Here is a 26,912-nt window from a genome sequence, read left to right on the forward strand (position 1 = left end):
TATTTATTTATTTAAAAGGCCACCAATATAACATATATGAACCCTATCTGAAGGAGGTAGATTATATTTTTTTACAAAGTTAAATGGTATTTCAAACAAAGGTGACACCGCACTCGCGTTTGTATTCTCAAAAAAATACAACATTTATTCGTTTATACATACTTTGTCTTAACAAAAATATATTCCATAAAATTAAATTATTTTTGTCTCTTATCACGAACTATATTTAATGAGAATAAAATGAAAATTACGTTTTTATAGTGTACTACTAAAGAAAAAGCGCTGTTAGATTTTTTTTTTATCATCAGGCAAATGTTAGTTTTCTCACGGGGTTTTTCTCTATCGCCGAGCATTACGTTCATTTTTAAGTACATGTTAAGGACGTAAATCAATGGTGCCTGTCCGAGATTGAACTCTCAATCTTAGATTAATAAATTCATGTGTTCCTACCACTAGGTCAGATCGGCTCCTTAAGATTGATTATTTTTTATTTAATTTGAGTTATCTTTTGTAATTTCTAAGGTGTTCGTCTATAAATATAACTTTAATAATTCATACTCTAACTGTCATAGCCTAACTGAATGAAAATTAGGCTGGGCTCAAGGAGGTCTAATGAATATTCATAGCATCACGTTTTATCACGTTTGTTTGCTGATAGTAGACTGTTTACTATTAATTTCGGTGTTAGCGTAGCAACGACTGACTTAGCGAAACTTAAGATCAGCCATAAACTTGGCCTTGGTGTATTTAAAAATACTAGGCTTTGATGAATTTCCAATTAGAAGTTAAGACGAGATAGTTTTAATATCGACCTTTGAGTAACTTTCGTCAACTTTTGATATTAAGTTGTTTTTTGTGTTTTATTTTGATTTTGTCTTGACGTGTTCAGCAAGTGTCCATATTATTTTTAATAGTAGTGTTCGTGTTTCTGTTTTAACTACACACAGCAGCATATGAATAATTTCTTGATACTGAAGAGTTTTAAATAAATTTATTTTAAGACTAATAAATATTTTTATTATTTTATCTTATATTCCATTATATATACATACCTTTTTATGAGTCATCAAAAAGTTTTCTTAAAATACAACGAAAAAAAAAAGACATTTGAATGAATTCTATGTTTGAAACCTTAAATGAAATTGATAAAGTCTTTTTTAATCAGATAATGTCCGAGCTTTTATATATGCTTTTGTATAAAAGCATATATAAAATTGACAAAACAACACTTTTGTCATAGAGAATAATAAAGCCACATCTCAGCTAAATCCAGAAGCACGCTAAAGCATGTCTGAAACGGTAAAAGCATAGCTAATACTAACTAAAAACGCTAATGCATCAGCAATCAGCGACTCGTTTGATGATTTATAGCGTGTCTAATTTCTAGTGCACTTCGTAAACAGCCTAGCTAGTCTCACGTCCCAGTCGACTTGTTTGACAGCACTGAGTGACAGTAATGACGCGTAGATGTTACAGAGTAATTTTAATACAGCGAACACACGGAGATTGAAAATTGAACAATATGCTTGTTTGTGTTATATCTCATGAAAAAAGAATTTAATGATATACTGGTTTAGCTTATTGGATCACAAAGTAGTACCGAGATAGGAAGTTCACAGCTAATAGAAACCCATGTCTCGCTCGTCGTCTCGACCGATGTCGTGACTCAGACAAAAGAGAGTGGCATCAGAAAGTTCGCCCTTACCTTCGCCGAACACGACCTCAATTGTTATAATATATTATTTACTAGTTGTCGCCTGTGGCTTCGCTCGTGTTATATTGGACCAATCCCTCAGGTGTTCGGCATAATAATCGCCCATGTCCTTTGTTGAAGTTTAAACTTGCTTTATATTAAATTTCATTAAATTCGGTTACTTTCCCATTTGTAATATGAAGTATATATATTAGATAGATTGAAATATGTATATCGCTTGAAATAAACTTCATACAACTTTTTAATACGATTAATTTGACTTTCGAGAACGGCGCTAAAACAATTTGCAGCATTTACGTCTACCACACCGCAAAGGAACAGCGTTGAAAAGGGGAGAGGTCCAGTAGTGGAAGATTAACGGGCCGTTTCATTGTCTTTTCAAATTTGATATAATCAGCTTGAATAATTCGGCCGTAAATTTTAATTTAAAAAGTACTTTTATTTCGTATTTCATAGCACTTTCCTTACCGACTATGTTCATGTAACACTTTAACGCTTCCCACTTTGAACCTTGCGAACTGATTGTGGAGCCACAAGTCTTTATCAGTCGTTATCGCGTCAAATACGAATTGACAGTGGTCATTTCGACTGTCAATTATCTCTGTTCCAAGTGCTCTGTGCGAATGCATTTTGATTTATTCGCCTTGACAGTTGGACGTTTAATTGCGTACCGGAAAATGTTGATATATCCGACGACGATAGACTTAAGTGACGTATTTATGGAACGGACTTGAATGTTTGTTTTTAAATTAGGAATAAGTAGACGGATTGTTGGCGTTCTCTTATAAGAGTCTGTTGATCTGTACATTCGCTTCAAACGTTAATTTTGTTGCGATGCGACGTTATATATTTTTTTATCGATAGGTAAACTTATTGGGATCCTGATGATGTTTTCGTAATCTTAATTTGTAATGTATACATGTAATAATAAAATTATAGTGTCTGTTTGTATTATTAAAATAACCGCTTTATATATACAGCTATATACAGTACATATACCAAAATAATATTTTTACAATTTTTGTCTGTTTGTTCTGGCTAATCTCTGGAACGGCTGGACCGATTTTGATGGGACTTTGACACTGCAAGAAAGCTGATGTAATAAGAAGTAACTTAGGCTACAACAATTACTTTTTTTGTTAAATTCAAAGGCGCACGAAGTCGCTGGCACAGCTAGTACTTAATAAATATAAGCTTCATAAAATGTGTTTTGTATCATTTCTATTTGTTGTTAACTATGAGATATTTGCTCGGAGCTCTCTATTTGTATTGAAATGTTGTATTATAATTATCTACTTAAACATAAAAGTCTGGATTGCAGCAGAACAAACATCTAATATGAGGTACTAACATATTCCATAGAGAATTGAAGCAAGTTTAGACCCTGTTCAAACAAATAAGATCACATTCGTATAGACATTTGCACACTTTAGAATATTTATAGCAAACATTCATACGTGTTTTATTTTATGTACGTATTGAGGGTATGAATCACGGGGCACGTGGGGCTGACCGAGCATAAATAACTGTTTCGTTCGCTTTTTTTCTGTCTCTTTTTAAATGTTTTTGACTGACACCGTTCGTACTAATTATAATTTATGTGAGTTTTGGTCGTATTTAGCAATTTGTTTGTAAATTTTTTTAATAAAAAGATATTACAGTTTTCATTTAGTCTCTCTTGGGCTTTAAAAGACTTACAGTCGGTTGTTAGTATGATGGATAAACCGTCAAAATTGTTAAATAAAGACCTAATCTTATCTACTTTTTAATGATCCATTTTGACTATTGAATAAGTATATTTATATTTATTTATTTTATTTATTATTGAAATGTTTATAAGTTGTAGACAAAGTAGTCATACTAAATAAAATTTCATCGAAGTTACGATAACATTATTCCATATGTCAGAATTGGCTAAAATAATAGTATATAGTATGTTTATGTTTTATGTACCTTTTTTTCTAGATTCGTACTTATCGCTGACATATTTTATTTACAGAGTAATGGCAACAATTACATGTCAGGCGAGCCAAGGCGTAAGCGCGAGATGCCCGCGCGGCCGAACCACATTCTGCTCTACACCATCATCAACCCGGCTTATCCCATCACTGTGGTAAGTACTAGTTCATTCTATAACAATTACGGACCTGTAATTGTAAAAAAAAAATATATTTAACGATTTTTATCCGGCTCGAAGGACCAAAAATATACTTCAACATTTCTCTCATTCTGTGTACCAGTAGTAATTTTAAGCAAAATAAATATAAAAGCTACTGCTATCTTTCATTAGGTATATTTTCATACGACCGTAAAAAGCAGATGGCAAAAATTATTTGGGAATTCTAAAATCATATAAAAGCTACGAAACTGTAAAATATTTATGAAATAGCAGCCTCGTTTTACAAATATCATCATAGCACTGTTTTGACGTTAAACTAATTGCCAGAATAGAGTTAGCATAACTGACGGTTGTAGGTTGAGGTCGTGAAGAGCCGTTAAATATTTTTTATTCACATTCAAAATCAAAAAGTTTACAATTACAATTCAAGTCTAACCGTTTAAGCTCTTTTAGGATTCCGAATTGTTCATGGATTCACCTTAACTAGTCACTCAACTCTTAAGAATGTGTTCGTGGTTTGGACAGTACACTTTCAGACATAGTTACCATAGAATTATTAACATTAAGTCCTTAAATATATGAATTAAAAATAGTTACTATACGAATCATGACCGCGTTGAATCGTGGCAATAATGCCAGCAGCATTTCTCCGTTGAATCGCAATTCAGATCCTCTGGGCAAAAAACAAACCAACCTTCCTGTCACCAGAGGAGGCAATAAGGCGTTATACAGAATAGTTACATTGTATATTTTATTTATATTGTAATGATAAGCCGGACTAATAAGTCCGGTTGCTATTGAGTTCAAATATAATCGTAACGTATAATTATTTTTATTCATCCTTAACTAGTCACTCAACTCTTAAGAATGTGTTCGTGGTTTGGACAGTACACTTTCAGACATAGTTACCATAGAATTATTAACATTAAGTCCTTAAATATATGAATTAAAAATAGTTACTATACGAATCATGACCGCGTTGAATCGTGGCAATAATGCCAGCAGCATTTCTCCGTTGAATCGCAATTCAGATCCTCTGGGCAAAAAACAAACCAACCTTCCTGTCACCAGAGGAGGCAATAAGGCGTTATACAGAATAGTTACATTGTATATTTTATTTATATTGTAATGATAAGCCGGACTAATAAGTCCGGTTGCTATTGAGTTCAAATATAATCGTAACGTATAATTATTTTTATTCATTCATTTTGATAAAAGGCAGTGACAATAAAATCGATGGCTTATTTGATCATTCATCTCCGCCCGTAGACAATTTCCCGGGTAAGGAATAAAAATATTTTCAATTGATTACGCCGCAAATCATAAGACCCAAGATTTTGTATAATTATTGTCTGAAATTTCGCAAAGAAATCGTAACAGATTAATTACTCATCAAATTTTGATGTTTGGCGAGAAAGACGGTCATATGAGCCTTATCACTAAAGAAGACATTCGTAAAAGAGACCAAAACCTTCGGAAACACGGTTCATAGGGACGAAGGAAATTTTAACGGGAAATCTCCTCAAGTAGCTCGATTGTTGTGTTTATACTATAGTATTAATAGCTAGTGATTAACTTTAACAACGACACGGATGAAATCTGTGGAATTTAAATATAAAATACAGACACATGAAATTCACGCTTGTCAGGTCAATAGGCTAAATATAAACTGTTGAAACTGAGAAACGCAAGTTATATAATATTATTAAATATTAAAACCTTCTTTGAGACAGGCTGCATTATCTAATTTAAGTTTTATGTATATTGACTTAGTATATTTTTTCAGTTAGACGTTACAAAAATTAACGCAAACCAGCGGTGTTAAGTATTGTTGTGTTTCGGTTTCGAGGAGCCCCAAGGTTTGGTGGAGCATTGGCTATGGAAGGAATCTATACATATAATAAAATTGGAGTGTCTGTATGTAATATTAAATTAACCGCTTATTACTAAATGCATATATGTACATATGTGTCCGGCTAATTTCTGGAATGGCCGGACCGATTTTGACGGGACTTTCACTGGCAGATAGCTGATGTAATAAGGAGTAACTTAGGCTACAACAATAAATTTTTGTTAAATTCAAACGCACACGAATTTGCGGCCACAGCTAGTATTATATATTCTAAAAGCGTCGATGTGAATGGGCGATCGTGACCCATTACCATCATGACTAAAATATATACTTCCAATAATGATGTTCATATACAGGAACATACACAAGAATAACATAAGAATGATATTCTAAAGTAACTTTTCGAAATGAAAAATTCATCCTGTAACCGAGGATTTAAACTCGAGTAAACGCTCGAAAGCGCCAAACTTAAACTATTTTAGACGTTTCAATTCTATGAGACGTGATTCTATAATAAAAGTTTAAACTGTACTCTATAGTTTAAGTTTCGTAACTGTGATAAGGTTTTATTGAATAAAGGTAAAACTCTTATTTTGTTATTTTAAACACAGTATTAGAAGTCGGGCGTTACTTTTAGTTGACTTCTGAGTTGCATTGGGTAGTTTTTTAGTCAATTATTGATTCAGACTTGTAATCGTGCTATTTCTTGAGAATTTGTTTACATTATATTAAAAGGAAAAATATAATATCTTCTTCGAAATTTAATATAAATCGGTTTAGCGGTTTAAACGCGAAGAGTTAACAGAGATAGTTTCGCATTCATAATTGATTTATTTAATTTACGAGTCTCCAACAAAAGATACACACTAAATACATATTCGATACATAGCCGAGATGGCCCAGTGGTTAGAACGCGTGCATCTTAACCGATGATTTCGGGTTCAAACCCAGGCAGGCACCACTGAATTTACATGTGCTTAATTTGTTTATAATTCATCTCGTGCTCGGCGGTGAAGGAAAACATCGTGAGGAAACCTGCATGTGTCTAATTTCAACGAAATTCTGCCACATGTGTATTCCACCAACCCGCATTGGAGCAGCGTGGTGGAATATGCTCCATACCTTCTCCTCAACGGGAGAGGAGGCCTTAGCCCAGCAGTGGGAAATTTACAGGCTGATTATGTTATGTACATATTCTTAAAATTATACAATATAAGGGTTACAAGTTGTGTGCTCCTTCAATTATAGGAGACCACGGCATGCACTAAGCTTAAGCAAAAAAATAATTTAAATACAGTTAAGATAAAAAGGAAAACAAAAAAATATAGACATTAAAATATTGGTATATATGTATATAGATTATACAAGTACATATGACCCAGCGTTGCGGAGTATCGTTATACTTGTTAAGTATCCCTTGTTGGAACCCAGGCTCAGGCTCAGTCAGGCTTTAGGTAGATTTAAGACGACAAATAATTGCTTTACGCCTTGATTATTAGCTGCTTATTAGGTTCTTCTTTGCGTAATACGTCTCGCGGATTATAAGGTGTCTTGGTATATTTATGACATTATACACGAATAGCAAACAACTTTGTATTCAGGTTCGTGAGTGAGTCAATGTAATTTCAGGCCCAAGGGATATAATATCGTAAGCTCAAGCTAAAATATGCTTTCGGGATATTTTTATTACTGTAATTAATACTAATTAAAGCTATAAATGTCAACGTTCAACGTAAAATTTTGTAACTTGTTTTTTTTTTTGTATTCGTAGATCTGTACTAATATTATAAATGCGAAAGTAACTCTGCCTGTAACGCTTTCACGTCTAAACCAGTGATGAGATTTGATATGAATCTAGCTTGAACCCCAAGGACGGGCTATTTTTTTATACCTAAGACCCCCTAAAACAGGGGTAAAGTTGCAGGCAACAATAAGTCCTGAACCATTTTAACAATATAAAATTTGGCTTGGCAGAATTGTATTGATCCATTAATATACGCTGCTTTACTAGGAAATTAAAAAAAATTAACGTTAATAATAATGCTCTTACATCTAGTGGTTTAAGAGCGAGTTGTGCTTTCACTGGGTAATCGCATAAAGCACGAGAAATTTCAATATTTTGTTTCACGATGACTCATACAACGAAGGTCAAAACTTATATAGCCTAAAATGCCTTCACACTAAAATTAACGAATCGCGTGAGTGTGTAGAATATTTTAAAGCAATCGACATGGATTTTGTTTTAGCAGTTTTTTTTTAAATAATGAAAACATATTGCATATTTAAAATTCTATTGCTGAAATAAGACACGCTATACACTCGACGGTCACTGAAACTAAATAATTTTATTCATGTTCAATTTTGCCAATTGCGTCATTGATATTATAGTGCTCTATTCAAATAATATTTATACAATTGTGAGTGGAAGCCCAACCAAGGTTGCGCTGTACTAAAGGTAGCTCCTGGCTCCGCCTCTAGGATAATTTGACAGTAAATAGGAGAAAGACTAAACTTAAGAAATATATTATTCATTATAAAAAATTTAAAAATCTGTTGCGCAAGAACAGTTGCTCTTTCTAATCGCTCTCTCTCTCTCCCTCTTAATCTGATAGAACGGCATTCTGATAAGAGAGAAAAATTTGCGAGTTAACCGCAAGTCCAAAGGTTCTGTATGAAGATGTCATGTCTGCATGTCGAAGAACACTACCAATTCCTAATTCTGGGCTGTTGCTTAACTTAACCGATTTGGAATTCAAACCTGGAATCTGCAGCATTATAATTTGGCTGATACACCAACGCGACTCTAAAATTTGGATGTGCGTAGAATTACACACTCAAACTACTTAGATTACAACTAACCTGAATGGAAAGAATACCAACTACAACTGACCAAAGATTCCGTAGCCTTTTCGATACGACGTTGAGCAAAGAAAATTCAACGCGTTGAAGAAAAGAAGAAAAACGTTTAAATTTAAGTTTTTTAAATTACATTTAATATTTATATATTACAAAAACTTTTAAATACGAATTTCTTATGAAATATAGACTGGGCTTCCACAACCTATTCAGTTTTGTCAAGGTGGTCGACGATGGGGCGACCGAACCTATTAGATCTCGCTGCTCCCCAGCTTTACATTGCGGCTCAGTCAATTTATATAGAAGCAACAACAACCGGGGACCTGTTGAATGAAAGTCAAGTTTCTCATTCAATCCGCGCCATTACACGTCATTTTTTTTTCCACTTTGTTACTTCGTTTGTTATCTTTGGTATGTCGAACCCGTGTTCGCTGATAAGTCGCATGTTTTATATACGAATATTAACCTTAAGATCCGGGTTTCTTTAAATGGTGTCAAGCTTTTCAAAATATTTTTCAATTATTTACTAAAAAATTAATTATTATTCGATTTTTTTACATATAATAAAATAATAAACCGGTCAAGTGTGGTCAAATCTATAAAACGGCAAATAATTGTTTTGTGAAGAAAAAATTCAAGAGAAAACACGTTCAAAAACGAAAATTTGCTATTGATTAAGTAGTTTGCTCGTTGTTTAATTATTTGTTTACTTCGATCTAATATTTTTCCGCTCTTCAAATGTTCAGATTAAATAACTGTAGTTATTTTATGAGTCTTTCCAACTTTGTCATTGTTTTCATTACTATTGTTACAGCATTGAAGTGTGATGTTGTCGTTACATAACTTCGGAGACAATCTTGGTCTTGTTATATTATAACCTATGTATATAAAAGTGAAATGCCACACACTTATTAATCGCGAAGTCTCAGAATCTATAACACCCAAATAACGCCAACAATATAATAAATAACGCCCCAAATTTGTAGGGACGACAATAGCCCAAGGGGTCAGGATCGATCCTGCGACGTTTTACATCGCTAGGCGGCTCGTAAACCATTGCGCTATTGCCGCTTTTATTTATGTGACCATGTTTAAATACAAAAATATAAACAATGAATCGATCTAAACAAAATTTTATTTTTCCTTTTATTAAGGAAGGCTAGGGTTTAGGTTAGACCTGGCCAAGCAACATACTTCATCTAAGCGTTTTATTTGTTTGTAATTCATCTCTTGCTCGTGAATGAAAACATCGTGAGGAGGCCTGCGTGTGTTGGATGAAATTCTCTAACATGTATTATCAATCTTCATTGAGCGTTGTGGAATAACCTTTAAATCTTCTCACAAGACGAAGTCCAAAAAGTTACAAAATTACAATATCTACTTTACCTTACAACAAACGCCACAAATGCAAATAATTTTGCGTTTTCTTTATGTAAAATTTAACATTCAATTTAAGTCGAGTCATTATTAAATGATTTGCAACGTTCGCGTAAAGTTTTAGATAATGCTAGTTCTGTTGGAGTTCTTTGGGAATCGAACAAGTTTTATTTCTCTTTGATGATCAACCGCTTGCGTTAAATGTTAAAATGTCGATCGCGACCAAACTGCATTCGGTGTTAAGTTTGAGTGTACATTTGTTTGAATGATAGATAAATAACTCTCGTTGATTTTGTGGCTGTAGATCATGAGATGGCCGCACGACACGACGACACGATGCACATCGTCGTCACGTCGTACACCACACACATCTTTAACACAACGTGTGACGTCATTCTGTGTACCATTCGTTTATTTATTTATTTAATATAAATACTTTATCGCACAACACATGAGTACATTAGTGAAACAAAATGTATTTGACAAATGGTTCGCAAAGGCGTCCTCATCGCTTATAACGATCTCTCGCAGACATCTTAAAAATGACGGACTTCTGTACAAACTTTCTACCCTTATATCACTATAAAAAATTCCATACCAACGTTCAACCCCTATTTCACGCCTTTAGGGTTAGAATATCCAAAATTCCCTCCTGAGTGGGTGTCATGATATGCTAGTTTATAAACATGTGTTTTGGATAATAAAGTGGAAAATAAAGTGTACAGCCTAAAATATAAGTTTTATGCTTGTTCTAAAAATTCTAAACATGACAATACTTTCAACAACTTACAACGTTTTATCCCCATTTCAACCCTTTCCAGCACTTTTTTCCAAATAAAAAGTAGCCTATGTTCTTTCTCAGGCTCTAGACTATTTGTGTACTAAATTTCATTTAAATCGATCCAGTAGTTTTGGCGTGAAAGCGAGACAGACAGACAGACAGACAGACAGTAGTAGACTATGTAGAGATAACAAATAGGTACAACGTACACAGTTGTTACTCATTAGGAAATACATCTCTTTTTGAAAATGGCGACTACAATTGAATTTAGAATGATTGGCTTGACCATGCAATTATTGACAGTCGAATTTGACACGATGGAGACGAACGAAGTGTTCGGCCAGCAAGGTCGCCGACGAGCAGAAATAGTTCGTAATTAGTCTTTCATTCGCCACCAAGGGAATGAATAACGAAAAGATTTTTGAAATTCGAAGAGTGATCGAAATGAATCGATGAACTATAATTATATACAATGAACCTTGTTTCAAATCACTACAAGTAGGCTTTTACAAGCGCTTTTGAATCGTCATTTAACAAACTATATTAAGTAAAGCTACCACCGGTTCGGAATTTAGATTCTACCGGGAAGAACCGGCAAGAAACTCAATAGTTACTCTTTTTCAAAATCTAAAAATACAGTCATGTTAGTTAAATACAATTATATATGTATGTTATGTATCCTGCCTGGAAGTCAACAAGCATTAGCTCCAAGTTGTTCGGTGTTATATCCCATAATATGTGCATATATTAATACATGTTTTATTCTGGTTAGAATGGTAATGGTGTAAGGTATGATACGATCAACAAGATCAACGGAACACTTGAAATTTTCTAATCTCCATGATTATAGTTTCAAAATTAGAATCGAATATCATTCTCACTTTGTAAATCCGTTTATTTAGTGTAGAACAATAAGTTTAATCAATTGACGAAAAAAATATATACATATATATATTCCTGGGCGAGTTTCTCGTTATTTGAATGTCAACTGAGCCGGCAGTAATGCCGACTATGTAATGCTCTTCTTTGATTATTCCACTTCACAGTTTACGTTGCGTGGGATAAATAGTCTTTTATCGTGAGACGTACCTAGTTAAAGAGTTAGACGTTACGATAGATTTATATGAAAGATAAGCAATTTGTTTAATTTATCTTTATTATTGAAAGATTCTCGTGATTTTTGTCGGAAAACATCGTCAGAGTTACATGCATCTGCAATACTATGTGTGTGTCAGTCCACTAACATTTAGTAAAGTAGTGTGGTATTCCACAGCTAACTGTAGTATTTTCACAAAAAGAAATAGATGTTAATATAAATAGTTCTAATTGTTTAGTAATTTAACACATCGGTCTGTAACGACGTAACATTGAGCGTCAACTTTGGCCGAAAAGCTTTTCTAGTCCGAATTTGTAATTTTTACCGAGTTACAAAAAAAATGTTAATTAATTCGACTGTTTGTGTTGTGACATATATTACTTCATTGATTTCTATAGTAATCTTGGAATCAGTTTCAGTTTCAGTTTTTAAATAGTATACTAATAATATTACGTGATTGTCGGCAATAAAATGGCGTCGGTGAAAATGAGAAATGATTCATTAAAATAGCTCACAAAATATAATAAATTCAATGTACTAAATCACTTAGTCGTTATCGGAGAACCAGAGTCTTCAGTAACGGCGCAGGTTTCTTATTTTTATACAATACTAGCTGAACCCGCTACGTCGCCCGCGAGGAATTTAGTTTGTGATGGAAATCCTTCAAGAACGTGCAAACAACCTAATCAACAACTTAAGCATTTAAAGGGTAAAAAAAGTAGCCTTTGTCCGTTTTTGGCATTCAAGCTTAGCCGTGAATAAGTAACAGACAGACAGACAGACAGACAGGCGGCTTCGGACTTTCGAATTTATAATGTGTAGTAAAATTATAAATACAAAAGTAACTCTGTCTGTTGCCTTTTCACGCTTAAACCGCTGAACCGATTTTGATGAAATATAGCTTGGAGATAGTTTGAGTCCCGGAGAAGGACAATGTTTTATTTACTCCCCGAAAGGTTAAAATGTAGGCTAACGTTTTATGTACTATAGGTAAAGTTTTATTATTTTCGAGCGGATAAACCCGCAGCCGCAGGTTAAGCTAGTATTAGTATTTTAAATAAAAGGTACCCGCGACTCGTAAATGCGTAGCCTCAAAACGATACGCAGTTAATGACTAGGTATTAGCAATTCGGCTTTCGATGTCTGAGCAGTTGAGACGTCGACGTTACAGAACTACTTACAACTTTGAATCCAGTTTGATTTTCGTCGAAAAGTTTTATCATCGACATTAATAATGGAAATTTGAAATTATCAAAATAAACTTTGTTCGAGTAGGCTGTTTCGAGCACTTTTAAATCGTCTTTTAAGAAGAGATATTCAATATTTAACTACCGCACCGGTACGAAATGTAGATTCTAACGAGTACCGGCAAGAAACTTTACTTTATAATTAGTTGTAACTCAAAACTGATAGAATTTTCAATTTATATTATTTTCAATATTTTTATATACGCTTTAAAATTATTTGTACAGCTATATTATTTCGTGGAAACTTATAAATTCAATAGAAATGTAGGTAGACTGTATTTTACATACAATTTTATTACATTGATTATGATCTTGTTGATTTATAATTGATCAAGGTTTGAACTCCCTAAAGACAATAAAATATACTGTCAAATTATTCGTTACAATTATAAAGTATTATTTTGTGGTGTTGAAAAGATGATCCGATTATTATTTCAGGTGTCTGTATGTGTGTGTCTGTTTGTACCTGTTCCCTCGTAGCTAGCTACTAAGTTACGTATGATGTGTTTTGTCACGAGTTGACATGTGCGTCTCTCTTTCGAGTCCCACTCGTCATGGGTTATGTAATGTCATATTAAATTCAAGATGGCGGATATGATATTACATACGTCATATACAAAGTAAATAAATAAATAAAATGTTCGAAACTTTGCTATCAAAGGAATAGTTTTGATCAGAAATTCCTTATCATATATAAAAGTTTTCTAGATTATTAGGTCGAATTAAATACTATTTAATATTGATAACATAATAACATAGTAATTTTAGGTTTGTTTCAATAACGTCCATCAAATAAAAAACAAAAATATTCTTTATTCAAGTAGGTACTTACAAGCACTTTTGAATCGTCATTTTACAAGGTTAATTTTAATATAATCTTACTACAGTCTTTATAATATTGTAACGCCATTACTAATAGGCGATGTATAATGTATAGTTGTTATATATGTAGTTACATTTTAGAATGCTGTCTTTTTCTTTCATATATGAAATTACTGACGACAGAAAGAGATGAATCGTCGTGTAAATGCGACGATGTACAACGCGTGTTAAAGTACGTTTTTATATTAAATGAAATTTAGTTTTAAATAAATTAAAATGCACACTGACGATTTATTTCTTAACAAAAAAAAACTATTTTTGAATATCCCATCATACTGATATTTTAAGAGTATTTGGATTTCATGGAAATCTTGGAATATATATTAAGATATACGTTTATCCGTCGTTTATTCAGAAGAAGTTGTCGCCAGCGGCTTCGTTCGCGTTTTAGGGGGTTGTTTGACATGTGTTAGCCTATGTCCTTCCTTGGAGTTTGAGTTTGCTTCATACCAAATTTCGTAAAATTCGGTTCATTGGTTTGGAAGTGAAAGAGCGACAGACAGACAGAGAGACAAAGTTACTTTCACATTTATAATATTAAGTATAGATACTCGTATCGTCAGTAACTAGTCGAAAAGGAAACGCTTCTAAACTCTTTGTACATCACGTTGAGCTTAAAGAAATGAAATCGCCTTACTAACTTTTATTGTTTAATATCGACAAATGTGTTCTTCTTTTTGTTTGATTTTTTATCTTTAGACTTACAAAACAATCAATTCGTGTTTTAAGACGTCATTAAACTAGATATTCGTTATTTTATATATCAATATTTGCGACTGTTTCTTGCTTGCTCTATATATAACTCTGCAATGTGCGTTCGTATTTACTAATCTTGCGTGTCGAATTATGTGGATATTTCGTTTTCCTAAGCCTTGAACAAGTTTTTATTATGAATGTCGATTCTAATATTTCCGTCGTAGTTTTCGACTTCTCCTAACAAAGTTGTCATCGACATCGTGTTAGATTAGTTGTAATTTGCTGATATTTCGCTACGATTGCAGGGTCTAAGCCTTAACATTATAAAAGTGTATTCATTATGTATTCCACCTTGAGATTTAAGTATATCGTACCCAAATACAGGATTGGTATTAATAAAACATGTACACTAATAATATATTTATAAGTACAAATACAGCAAGTCAAATATAAATATATATATTAACAGCCTGTAAATTTCCCACTGTTGGGCTAAGGTCTCCTCTCCCTTTGAGGAGAAGGAGAAGGTTTGGAGTATATTCCACAAAATTTCGTTGAAATTAGACCCATGACGGTTTCCTCACGATCCTTCACCGCCGAGCACGAGATGAATTATAAACACAAATTAAGCACATGAAAATTCAGCGGTGCTTGCCTGGGTTTGAACCCGCAATCATCGGTTAAGATGCACGCGTTCTAACCACTATAAATATATATGTGGTTTAATTCGATTATATTATTTATTCATGAACTTTTTCCGATTTGTATGTATAAGAATATTTTTAATACATTATCAAGACGCGCATATCGCCCTCTAAAATTTGACTGATCCAACAATTTGTCATATAAGAACTTTACGTTGTTTTAGGGTGACCACATGTTCTAATGTATGTATGACTTCTGAGGGACTTTCGGGCATTAAATGGAATATTTTATAAATTTAGTTTAGGTTTATTATATGATCACAGGCTTAATATCATGTTTTGTTCTTAGTAAGGCTATATTCGCTATCAATAGAATAACACTTAAATTGATTGTTGTTTTTAAATATCGAAGAGAAACTATAGTTCGTTTACCAACATTAAAATTTATTAAACGATAGGCTTACTCGATTCGACATTGTTTACATAAAAATCGAAATATATATTTTTTTACAGTTAAATCGAAATTGAAATACTTTTCTAAATTTGTTCTCGATTCCCGTTCATTTTATTGGTTTTACAAGTATTTGCGTGGTTTATTTACATTTTTTCATTTCGGTCTATCTAAATTTTATTTGTGTATGTTTGTGTTTGTTTTAGTTCATATCAATTCGGCCGGATTTAATCCATTTATATTGTATTTCCAGTCGAATTGTTATGCCGTTTTTATCGTAGTTGTTTTTTCAATTTTCAGGATAGAAAGTGTTAAAACTTTCATCCGAAGCTTTAAACGTTAGTTTTTCTTTTAATTGCTAGTACCAGTACAGTCAGAGTTTTTAAATATACACGCAATATATTTTGAACCATTCCGTTACGAAAGGGACGAATGGGAAAGTTCTCGATGAGACATGAATCTATGGTCACCCCAGCAGTTACCTAGTTAGGGAACTTCGTGTCGCCGCATATCATAATGTCATTCGTGTAATATATCAACGTTGACATGCTTTTAATGCGTACTATATAACGTATTTTTATATTATATACTTTTTCATAACAAAAAGAGAATACTTCCAAGTAAATATACAGACATAATGACAGTGACAAGCGAATATACAGACATACACGTATCTTATATAGTGACGTTTAACTTTATACATATTTTGTATTATTATGTGTGGGCAATAAATATCTTGCGCAACCACAATTGTTCCTTTTAATCTACTATTAAGTTCTTTGAGGTTGCTTCTTATAAAATGCTTTTATGTTATGCGATATTTATAATGTCTCGGACACTATAGGTATGCTAACTACTCGGTATGAACAAATTTAACTAATACTAGTTTAAGAAGTTTAATTTTTCGGGTAATTATTTTTAAGATTCTGTATTTTATAAAGCTGTCTTGTTCTTTATTTATTAATTATCTGTTAAAAAAATTATCGGGCACAAATTTTGATATCGATACCAAATGAAATACGTAGGAATAATACCATAAATGTTTAACATCTATCAATACATAAAATAACTATATATTACATTTGTGTCGTTTAGTATAACTTTGACCTTAGCCGTAAGAATACGGAGTGATGTCTGAGGGCGGTGCCGAGGTGACGGATTACAGGTCGCGTTTATTTAGCGGAAACTTGCTATGAATATGAAGTGAGGCTAAGCGACTAGTTCAAGAAAACATTTGTAAAGGTTATGGTGTTTATTTGACGTGAATTTTATTTGAAACGTGAATAGTTGCGAATGATAAGTTCTGCTATCGATCCTCGATGGCATAGCGACGATTTTACATGTAATTCCAGTTAATTTGTTATATTCTGTTTTGTGACAAGTATTTTATTTTGTTTTATAACTTTTGAAAACGATCGAGAGTTATAAATCAATTACTCGACCAACATCTATCGTGACAGATCAAAGGAAATATGCGTTGAGCGTCAATTTTACTTCGGATTTATTATTAATTTTTTGCAAGCGATTTTCCATTGTTTATGTTACCATTGTTTATGAAACATGTAACTGTTAGGATATGTTTAATGGAATAGCTAATAATAATTTTCACTTTAAAGTACATTTCAAATCAATTCAGAATCTTTATTAAATATAGAATCATTACAAATTGCTTCATCCTCCTGCCCTTATCCCAATTTTACTTGGGGTCGGCGCAGCATGTCTTCTTCTTCCATACATCTCTGTCGGACGTCATCTCACTGGTAACATTCTTTCTAACCATATCGTCTTTCACGCAATCCATCCATCGTTTCTTGGGTCTTCCCCTCCCTCTATATCCATCCACATCCATTTTCAAAACCTTTCTCACAACATGCAAATAGAATCATTACGAATTGCTTATTGTAACAAATTTAACACAGATTTGGTACCCGGTTAGTATGACTATACATCGTCAGACAAAATACAAGTCAAATAATAGACGAAACGATTTATGTTCGAGCCTTGTAATTTATAATAATCGTGAAAGTTATAGTTTATATAACATTTGTTTTTTTTGCTCAATATGTCTCAAAAGTAATAATGAAAACTCATAGAACATTCTAGTCTAGTAGGTAGAATTTGGTGCAAACCCTCCTGGGTAGGTCCATACACTAGGATCGGATTTCCTAGTGCCAAACACCGATACTTAGTATTGTTGTGTTCCGGTTTGAAAGGTGAGAGCTGGTGTAACTACAGCACAAGGAACATAACAGCTCATAAATTCCAAGGTCAGTGGCGCATTGGTTATGTAAGGAATGATATTTCTTACAGCGCCATTGTCTATGGGCGGCCCATTTGCCCGTGTCCGCATACGTGTTACATAAAACACTTGGTGGTGGCGGTTTTGTGCAAGCCCGTCTGGGTAGGTACCACCCAATCATTAGATATTCTACCGCCAAACAGCAGTAGTCAGTATTTTTACGTTCCGGTTTGAAGGGTGAGTAAGCCAGTGTAACTACAGGCACAAGGGACATAACATTTTAGTTCCGAAGGTTGGTGGCGTATTTGTGATGTAAGGAATGATTAATATTCTAATGACCACTTGCCATCAGGTGGCCCATTTGTTCGCCTACTGATATCATAAAAATATATATATATATATTTATCATAAATTATTTTACGTAATAACAATTAATATTTCGTAATGATCGTATATTCTCACGGCGGGGAAACAACAGACATCTCTCTTAGTTGTCATTTGGTAATTAATTAAATAAAATATCTCGATATTGATCTTACCTACTGTAACTACTTGGAGCTTACGATTAGTTAACCTCGACGACCTAATTATTATTGCAATTTAAATACAGACTATTAAGCCAATTCAATGTTTCAATATTACAAAAGACATCTGTTTATATAATAATTAATTACGGTATAATTTGCCTTAGTATCATAAAAAAGACTTATTGAAATACCTACGTAATTTTATTGGTAAAACACTGTACTTTCAATTGAATCCTGTAACGTCGATTCAAAAGTGTTTATAAGATAGTACTCGAATATTTTAATAAAGATAATTTTGACGTTGGGTCCATTTCCAGATGAAAATGATAACCGAGATAATTCTCTAAACAGAAATAATTTTATTTCAAAGTAACCTATCTCGTTGATGCAAAGATTCAAATGGATACTTGAACGAGATGAAATGAGGATATTTCTTTTATAAACAAATCTTTTCATCAGAAAATTTTCTTAATCAATCTCTCGCGTTGAATCTATCTCGTTGTTAATTTACGACTGCTATGTTATTATTTTTATGACGACCATATAAAATAGTAAAGCATTTACTGGTATGTGGTCAGGCTATATATAGTCAGAGACATTCGTATTGTATGATTTATGAGCTATTTAATCAATTGCTAATGATTTTTCTTTACACGTGTCCATTACATCACATTGTTTCCTGTTAACCTAAATACGAGGCGAGTTGAACACGTGAAAGTCTTAGTGTCTATTAGATAGATATGAATCCTCCACATCCGGTCGATGGCTCGCCGGCGTCTTGTAAAAATGCTATTTGATCTAGTAGGTAATTTATATTTAAAACAATCACAATGACAACGCGTTTCAAGTATTGGTTGTCAGCTTCCTTAAGGAAGATTGTTTCATAACAAACTTCATCAAATACGGTTCAGTGGTTTGTACGTATATGAGTAACAGATATAGAGACAGAGTTACTTTCGAATTTAAAACATTAGTTTTAATGAAGCCATTTTTTTTCGATGTACACGAATAATATCTTAACCTTTATCATTTACAGTAACATTATGTCTAGATAAAGTAATTGTTTGTTATAAATTAATGTTTTCAGTGAAGTACGATCCACTTAATCAATTTTCAACAGCAAATATACATCACAGTCCATACTATTTCGAGGACTATAATCAAATAAGTAGATCGGTGCTCAGCGTCTGTTTGACTGTCTTTGTCTCCTCGTTGGCAATCTATTTTATTGTTTCCACGTTAAACTCTACAGGACATATTGTTTTGTTCTCGTTTTATAAGTTTTATGTGTCGTCTGAAACGATTCTAAGAGTATACAGCATTATTTACAAATAATATTTATTCTATTGTTCTAATCTGAAAAATTATTATAGATTCTGAACAAGTATGAATGATTTAAATACATTTATATTATTAGAGTTTTACTTCGTCTTTGAAAGATCTGACTTTATTGTAATTGAAGAGGGTAATTTATTTGCCGCGTGTTTTAAAAAAAATCATAACTTTGTGATAAGTTCGATGACATTTGCATTCGGTATTGTTAGTGTGTCAAACAAAAACTTTGTCTACGCTTTGTCTACAAATAAATAAAATTGTAGTGTCTGTCTGCGTTGGCGCTGCTTCATAGTAAATTAAATATTTAATATCTATAGTTCAAATAGGCATGTTAATATGACAGATTTTGAATTATACATTGAATAACACGCTGACTCTTAGGTCTATTGGGCCGTAACTGAGCTTGAACGCAGGACCTCGGAACGGGATTCGGATATAGTTAGAATAACTATTAAAACAAGTCTGCAAAAATCCCTTTTCTAAAATCAAAGTTACTTCGTTTCTGGCACATAAAATTCGGTAAAGTCTTTGAGCGTTGAGTACCTCATCGATCGAACGCAAAACGATCTCTCGATACATACTTGTAAATTCATGCTCCCAAGAGATAGGGCTTTGATCTTTTACATAACAGTTTGAAGCGATACTTTAAGGCGTTTGCTCTTATCCACACAGGACTTCCGCTGGGTTATCTCTCTGAACGGTGCTGAGATGGGGAGAGAAATCGAGCCATCAGTATTTACGTCATCTACTATTATGGATGTCTTTATTCGATGTTGTGAAGCTATTTAGAAATAGCTTGGTATTTATAAGAATAGTGAATGTTGACTTTTTTTTAGGTGGCGCCCAGTATGGGACATTTGGATTTAAGCTAAAATTTGCATTTTTTATTTTCGATAATATTGATATATTTATGAATACCAGTTTAAATTAAAGGAAAAAAAATTAAGTCTCAAGTGGCTTTATTGTTGTGATTAAATGTTAGACAGTAACAGCTTGCAAATGTCCACCTACTCGATTATTCCTACTTTCTCTTCCAAGGTTTTCTCTACTTTAGAAGTGAGTTGGAACTTATTAAATATTTTTAATAAATTAGTACTGGTATTTTTTTAGAAACGATAGTAAGGTTTGATTTCTATCGATTTTACAATTTAAAAAGGAGTAAGGACTAAAGCTGTAACAGACACACAAACTTTCACATCGATATAACTATTAATATAAGATTCGCATAAAATGAAAATAACATCTCAAACTGTGATAAGCTAAAAGGTATTAAAGTCCATTAAATTCAAAGTGTTATTTACATAATAAAGGGGCTAAGTCTAAAGATTCCAACTTAACTAATATCAAACATCTCTATAGTTAAAGTTTGCGTGATTATATCATGACCGTCTGTAGGTTCAATGGTCGTAACGATTGTTTGTCCTTGGGGTCGGTTTGAATTTTAAAGGTATATTTGACCAAGATGTAGAATATTAAACTCGGTGTATGTACTACAGCTAGCATGTGCCATGAATTTGGGATATTCTTTGTGGAGACGAAGTTTAGATTAGTGAAGTGTGGATTGACGATCTTTACATGTTGTCAATAAAATATTTTTTTTGGAATAAGAATAAATAAAATTCTGAATTGAATTAGATGGCGAACAGCTTGATTATTTTAAAATTAGAATGATTTATCGTAAGACGATGATAAGTTAAAGTAAATCTAAGTGGTTATTTTATGTATTTTAAAATTTTATCAATATAATCTCTTTTTTTGCACCATGTTGTATCAGACCAGACTAGATGTGTGAATATATATTTACCCCCTTTTCATCCTGAAGTCATTCTGGAGGAGAACTATTAAAAATGTCCGAAATGATTTATTTATTACAAAGTTACACCATCAATGTATTATTAAGTATTTAAAATAAGAAATTTAAGCAGGATGGTATTACACTCTCTAGTTCCTCACCCTCAATTGGACTCGACCGCGACGAGCCCCGAAGCAGGACCAACGGCTTTACATATATTCCGTGGTGTACCCCTCACTGCTAACTTCCAGAATCTGAGAATTTATTTCAATAAAAACTTTTTATAGATCCGACTTATAGAGCTTGAACGAGAATGTTAAGGATCTGAGGCTTTATAATTCGCCACTAGATCAACGAGGCGTTACGTTATATATGTACAATATGTTGCCATAATGAGATACTGTGATGTTCTCATCATCAGGAAGTCATTCGTCATAAAATATTATGACGGAGCCTTTCGAAGCTGATAGCGTATTAATACCGTAATAATAATTAAGGCGGCCTACACACCATTACTACTAACGACACGAGGACACAATACACACGTCCATAACTGCTTAATAAACCATAATCTACAGTGAAAATACTTAAGGTCTATATAAAAATGCCTCGAAGCGCCATTAAAAATAAATTTAAAAATCAGTAAAACAATTCATCAAGTCAAACAATTTCGTGTCAAACGAAATTAAAAGTAAAAAAATTTAAAGAATTTGTTTATTACGTGGCTGTTACGAATACATTTTTTTTTAAATATTTGACACGTGATACGAATATCCTTATTAAATTTTTTGAATTATAATTTTCTATAACAAATATTGGCCATCAATCGCCTTCTGTCATTCCTGTTCATCAAGAGGCATGTGTAGTTCGTACATAGCTGTTATGGACTGCCGGCCTTACTATCGAACGTTGTTATCTCGACGGGCCACGCGTTAAGGCGGTGTTATCGTACAAACGTTTCGAGTCGGTATTCCAGTGTGAGCAGTCTGTGGTAAGGTCAGGTGTACAATGGATACAAATTTAGTTAAAGGGATATTTTTTTTTATAGCTGAAAAAGCTTTTTTTTGGCTTGTTATCGTACAAACGATTCGAGTCGGTATTCCAGTGTGAGCAGTCTGTGATAAGGTTGGGTGTACAATGGATACAAATTTAGTTAAAGGGATATTTTTTTTATGGACGAAAAAGCTTTTTTTTTCTAATAGGAAAAAATTAATTCCTTTTTTAAATTTATTGTAGATTGTTTCAACATTATGTTTGCTATTTATGTAGTCTTTGAGACGATTTTTTAATATGTACATACAATATGTTTTTTTCATTATTATTTATAATTTTCGAAAGGTATGTCAATTTAGAACCATTCAGTAAAAACTATTACTACTAAAAATATTTACGCGTGATAATCACACGTTTTTACGAATGTGTGAGTGTGATTAATCACGTATTATTCATAAAGGCAATGTAAACATAATGTTAGTTCTGTCCTTGGCCGGCGCTAATCTCAGTTCGGAGCCCGTTCGTAAAATAAGTCGACGTAGTTCATTTACGACTTTACTTTTTGTCATACGTATATGGTCCAGCGCTAACTAGAGTCCGTAGCTCGATTCTTAAAATAATTAAAAGTAAAAATAAAAACCCTTTTTGTCTTACAATGAAAACAAAATTATATAGTATAGATAGATATTTAAACACTGTTACAATGCTTACAGCCTTATTGCAGTTCAGTAAGTGTGGCATCGACCTTAACTACCTATAATAATAACTACATGTTATTAATCCCTGCCTAACATCGAGTGATAGTACAATAATTAATGATCATTCGATCTAATATATAATATTAGTTTTATCACAACTCTGATATCGAAAGATACGCGTTCACATTAACGTGTAATTGGTTTGTTTATCGATATCCTTTATCGTATCTGTTTCGTTTTAGTGTCGGTAATTAATAATTTTGGTGGTTTTGGTAGTCGTTGTGCAAGCCCTTATAGGTAAGTACTAACGGCTCAAAATATTTTCTACCGCTAAACTAATATTATAAATGCGAAAGTAACTCTGTCTTTTTCGCTCTTTTATGGCCTTATCACTAAATCGTATTTCATGATGTTCTATATGAAGCTTGAACAAGTCTAAGTAATCTTTCCAAGGAAGGACATGAACTACTTTTTTATGTCTAACATCTAAAACCGCGAGCAAAGTCGTGGGTGCCATCTATTACTTAATATTGTTGGATACCTGTTCGGAGGGTGAGTTAGTTAGTAAAACTAAGGGGAAAAGGGACGTTAAACATATTAGTAATATGTTTTAGAGTACCTACGTCTATGGGCGGTGACCACTTACCATCAGGTGCCCCATTTCCCAATTCTTTATTTTAAAGTCACGTCTTGCTTCGAGATGAAGGATACTTATATGACTATGCTATATGAAGCTCTGCCACATATACGTACATATATATCCAACAAGCTGCATTGATAATTTAAAAAGCGTGGTGGTATACAATCCAAAACCCTGGGACAGCGTCTAATGTTAAGACATCACAAATTATTACAACAATTACAAGCGTCATGAGCGCCTAGTGATGTAAGGAGTCGCAGGATCGATCCTCATCCCTTGGGCTATTGTCGTCCCCACTCTTAGGAGTGACACACGTGATAAGCTTAAAAGGAGGGATGAATATGAATGTTAGTGATTCCTTAATTAATATGGTATTGTTAATATTCTTCAAAGAAAATCTGTCAAAGTTAATTCCGTGAAAATAAGTTTAGAATCGAAAGTCAATACTTACTTTAAAATCCTTTTTTAATGTTTAAATAATAGCCGGTCACTTCGCCTCGTTTTATGTTCCCTAAAGGCGTTACGTCTTATTAATTTTACGAGCCACTCGTAAAAGACCTCACGGATTGCATCGTGTTTTGTTTATTTAACCGCCTGCGTCGAAAGCGTTAATGCGTTTAGGTATAACATATGTGTATTTTATCGGAATATACATATGACCTTATATGATTGTACTTTGGAATTGCGTTTTTATTCTAATTATTCGTGTCAAAGTAGTAGGAAGGATTGGTGGTATATCGGTTTTGTCAGCATACTTCCCCTTAAAGTCCTTGTAATATTAATAGGCTTAGTAGTTATTGCGTGAAACAAGGCAATCTTTATGCAATCTTATTTTAAAGCTGTTCTCAAGAGAGACTGGCCAAGTCAAGGGTGATAGTGCATAAGTGCGTGTAAACGGATGCACTCCCCATTCCCTCACTAAGTCTGATGTCATAGGACGGCAATCCGTCACAACAGGAGAGACTTCAACGGACTTACGACTTTACGAACTTTAAAGGTATAACTTTATTATTATGTTGTCCATTCCAATGACGACCTCCGTGGTCGAGTAGTGTGTACACCGGTTTTCATGGGTACGCCACTCCGAGGTCCCGGGTTCGATTCCCGGCCGATGTAGAAAAAGTTCATTAGTTTTCTATGTTGTCTTGGGTCTGGGTGTATGTGGTACCGTCGTTACGTCTGATTTTCCATAACACAAGTGCTTTAGCTACTTACATTGGGATCAGAGTAATGTATGTGATGTTGTCCAATATATATTTATATTTATATTAATGGCAGTAGGACATGACGTCTTCGAATGATATCTAGATTATCTTTGGAATTATTTGATGTACCTGCTTTAAATATGGCCGAAGTTTATTTCGGCATTTTGGAAGTGAAATGAAAGTTATTATAAGTAAATGAGTATTGATGTCTTATAAATAACGATATGTTCATTATAAACTGTTTTTTATATAATATCTGCTATATGAAATACTAACATTATCAAATTATATAAAATACTTAGTTCTAACGTTCGTTTATGTCTAATTCTTTATGTTTTAACGCTATATAGGTGTTTATAACATTTGAAGAGTTCGATTAATTTGTAAGTTTATTAAATATATATTTTTAACTTACGTTTCGCTTAATTTTTCGTTACATACGAAATATTGGCTACAGTTTTCCGATAACGTGGAGAAAGTGGAAACGTACTTAGAGATTACTTACTTGTTTCATTGTCAAATAAATGAATTCCTTGTCTACAATTTTACGACCAATTTAACTGCCAACCTTCCCACTGCTACCAACACTTGAATGAAGTCTTCTGTCCGACCCATAACTAATTGAAACATTTCCAAGCGAGCAATTACAGGCTTTATTTCATTTGAAATTAACCCCAAAATACAATGCGATGATAATAGGAAGCAGTATTGTAATTTCGATGAGCGTACTACAGTTTTATAGGCAGTAAAACGATTCTATTCTTATGCGGGACAGTAACCGCTCGAAATAACGTTGGCGACCAACGTTGGATCAATTACTAATGATTGACAGGATTCGTGTTTAGGATTTTGAATTGCCTTTGTTCGTAAAATTTCTTCTGGTTTTTTTTTCACAATCGCAATTGGCTTAACTTATGATCTTCTTTTTTTAAATGAAACAGAATCGTATAACACTACGGTTTAATCATCATTTTCAGATCAAATTAGACTTAAAGTTCCCACATCTGTTATACCAGTATATCATTATATAATATATAAGTGTTCATGCTTCAAATGTAATTTATAAACAAATCTTACTCGTATTATATAATGGAACTGTCAATCTTTGTTCGAGTATTTTGCGTTTTGATAATTTTTTCTGTTCTTAAAGGGCTATGATTAGACTTAATGTTTGCTTTTTTTTTCTATGAAATAAGAGACGGAGATAAAAAATCGTTAGTTATTGTAAAAGTAATTATACTAGTACATATTATTACTACATTTTTTTTTTTAGCTTTAGCAGCCTGTAAATTTCCCACTGCTGGGCTAAAGGCCTCCTCTCCCTTTGAGGAGAAGGTTTGGAGCATATTCCACCACGCTGCTCCAATGCGGGTTGGCGGAATACACATGTGGCTGAATTTCGTTGAAATTAGACACATTATTATTGCTTAAAACAAGTACGTGTGCGTCTCGGTAAGCCCGCTAGAAGTGATAACTTAAACAGCTAGCGCTGTGGGTTAAAGTGAGAGTAGAGGAGCTTGCCTACCACTGCCGTATGCGTAAGAGAAAGGAAGCCAGACAGACTGGCGCCGTAACGCGTTACGTAACGAAGCGGATTACCCTCCCATAAGAGCTATCATTTCAATAATTTAAGTTGTTTAAAATATATTTTGGTAACTCAACTTATTTAAATCTCAATACTTTAAGATATTATTATAAAAGATTTGAATTAGCAAATTTATTTAAGTATTTGTTGATAAGGAATGATGAACGCGTTAACGCGTCAATG

The 26,912-nt window shown here is 33.2% G+C and overlaps 1 protein-coding gene across 2 annotated transcripts in view; it reads left to right on the forward strand.

The window, feature by feature from the left end:
• LOC113391955 (heterogeneous nuclear ribonucleoprotein L) overlaps positions 1-26,912 on the forward strand; it is a 385,528-nt gene that overhangs the window by 82,361 nt on the left and 276,255 nt on the right. For both annotated transcript variants that reach the window (XM_064219358.1, XM_064219359.1), the window contains exon 2: positions 3,714-3,827. In XM_064219358.1, coding sequence (XP_064075428.1) covers positions 3,714-3,827 — 114 coding nt within the window. The remainder of the gene's footprint in view (positions 1-3,713; positions 3,828-26,912) is intronic.

The sequence above is a fragment of the Vanessa tameamea genome, chromosome 27 (assembly GCF_037043105.1).
Source record: "Vanessa tameamea isolate UH-Manoa-2023 chromosome 27, ilVanTame1 primary haplotype, whole genome shotgun sequence".
Taxonomy (NCBI): domain Eukaryota; kingdom Metazoa; phylum Arthropoda; class Insecta; order Lepidoptera; family Nymphalidae; genus Vanessa; species Vanessa tameamea.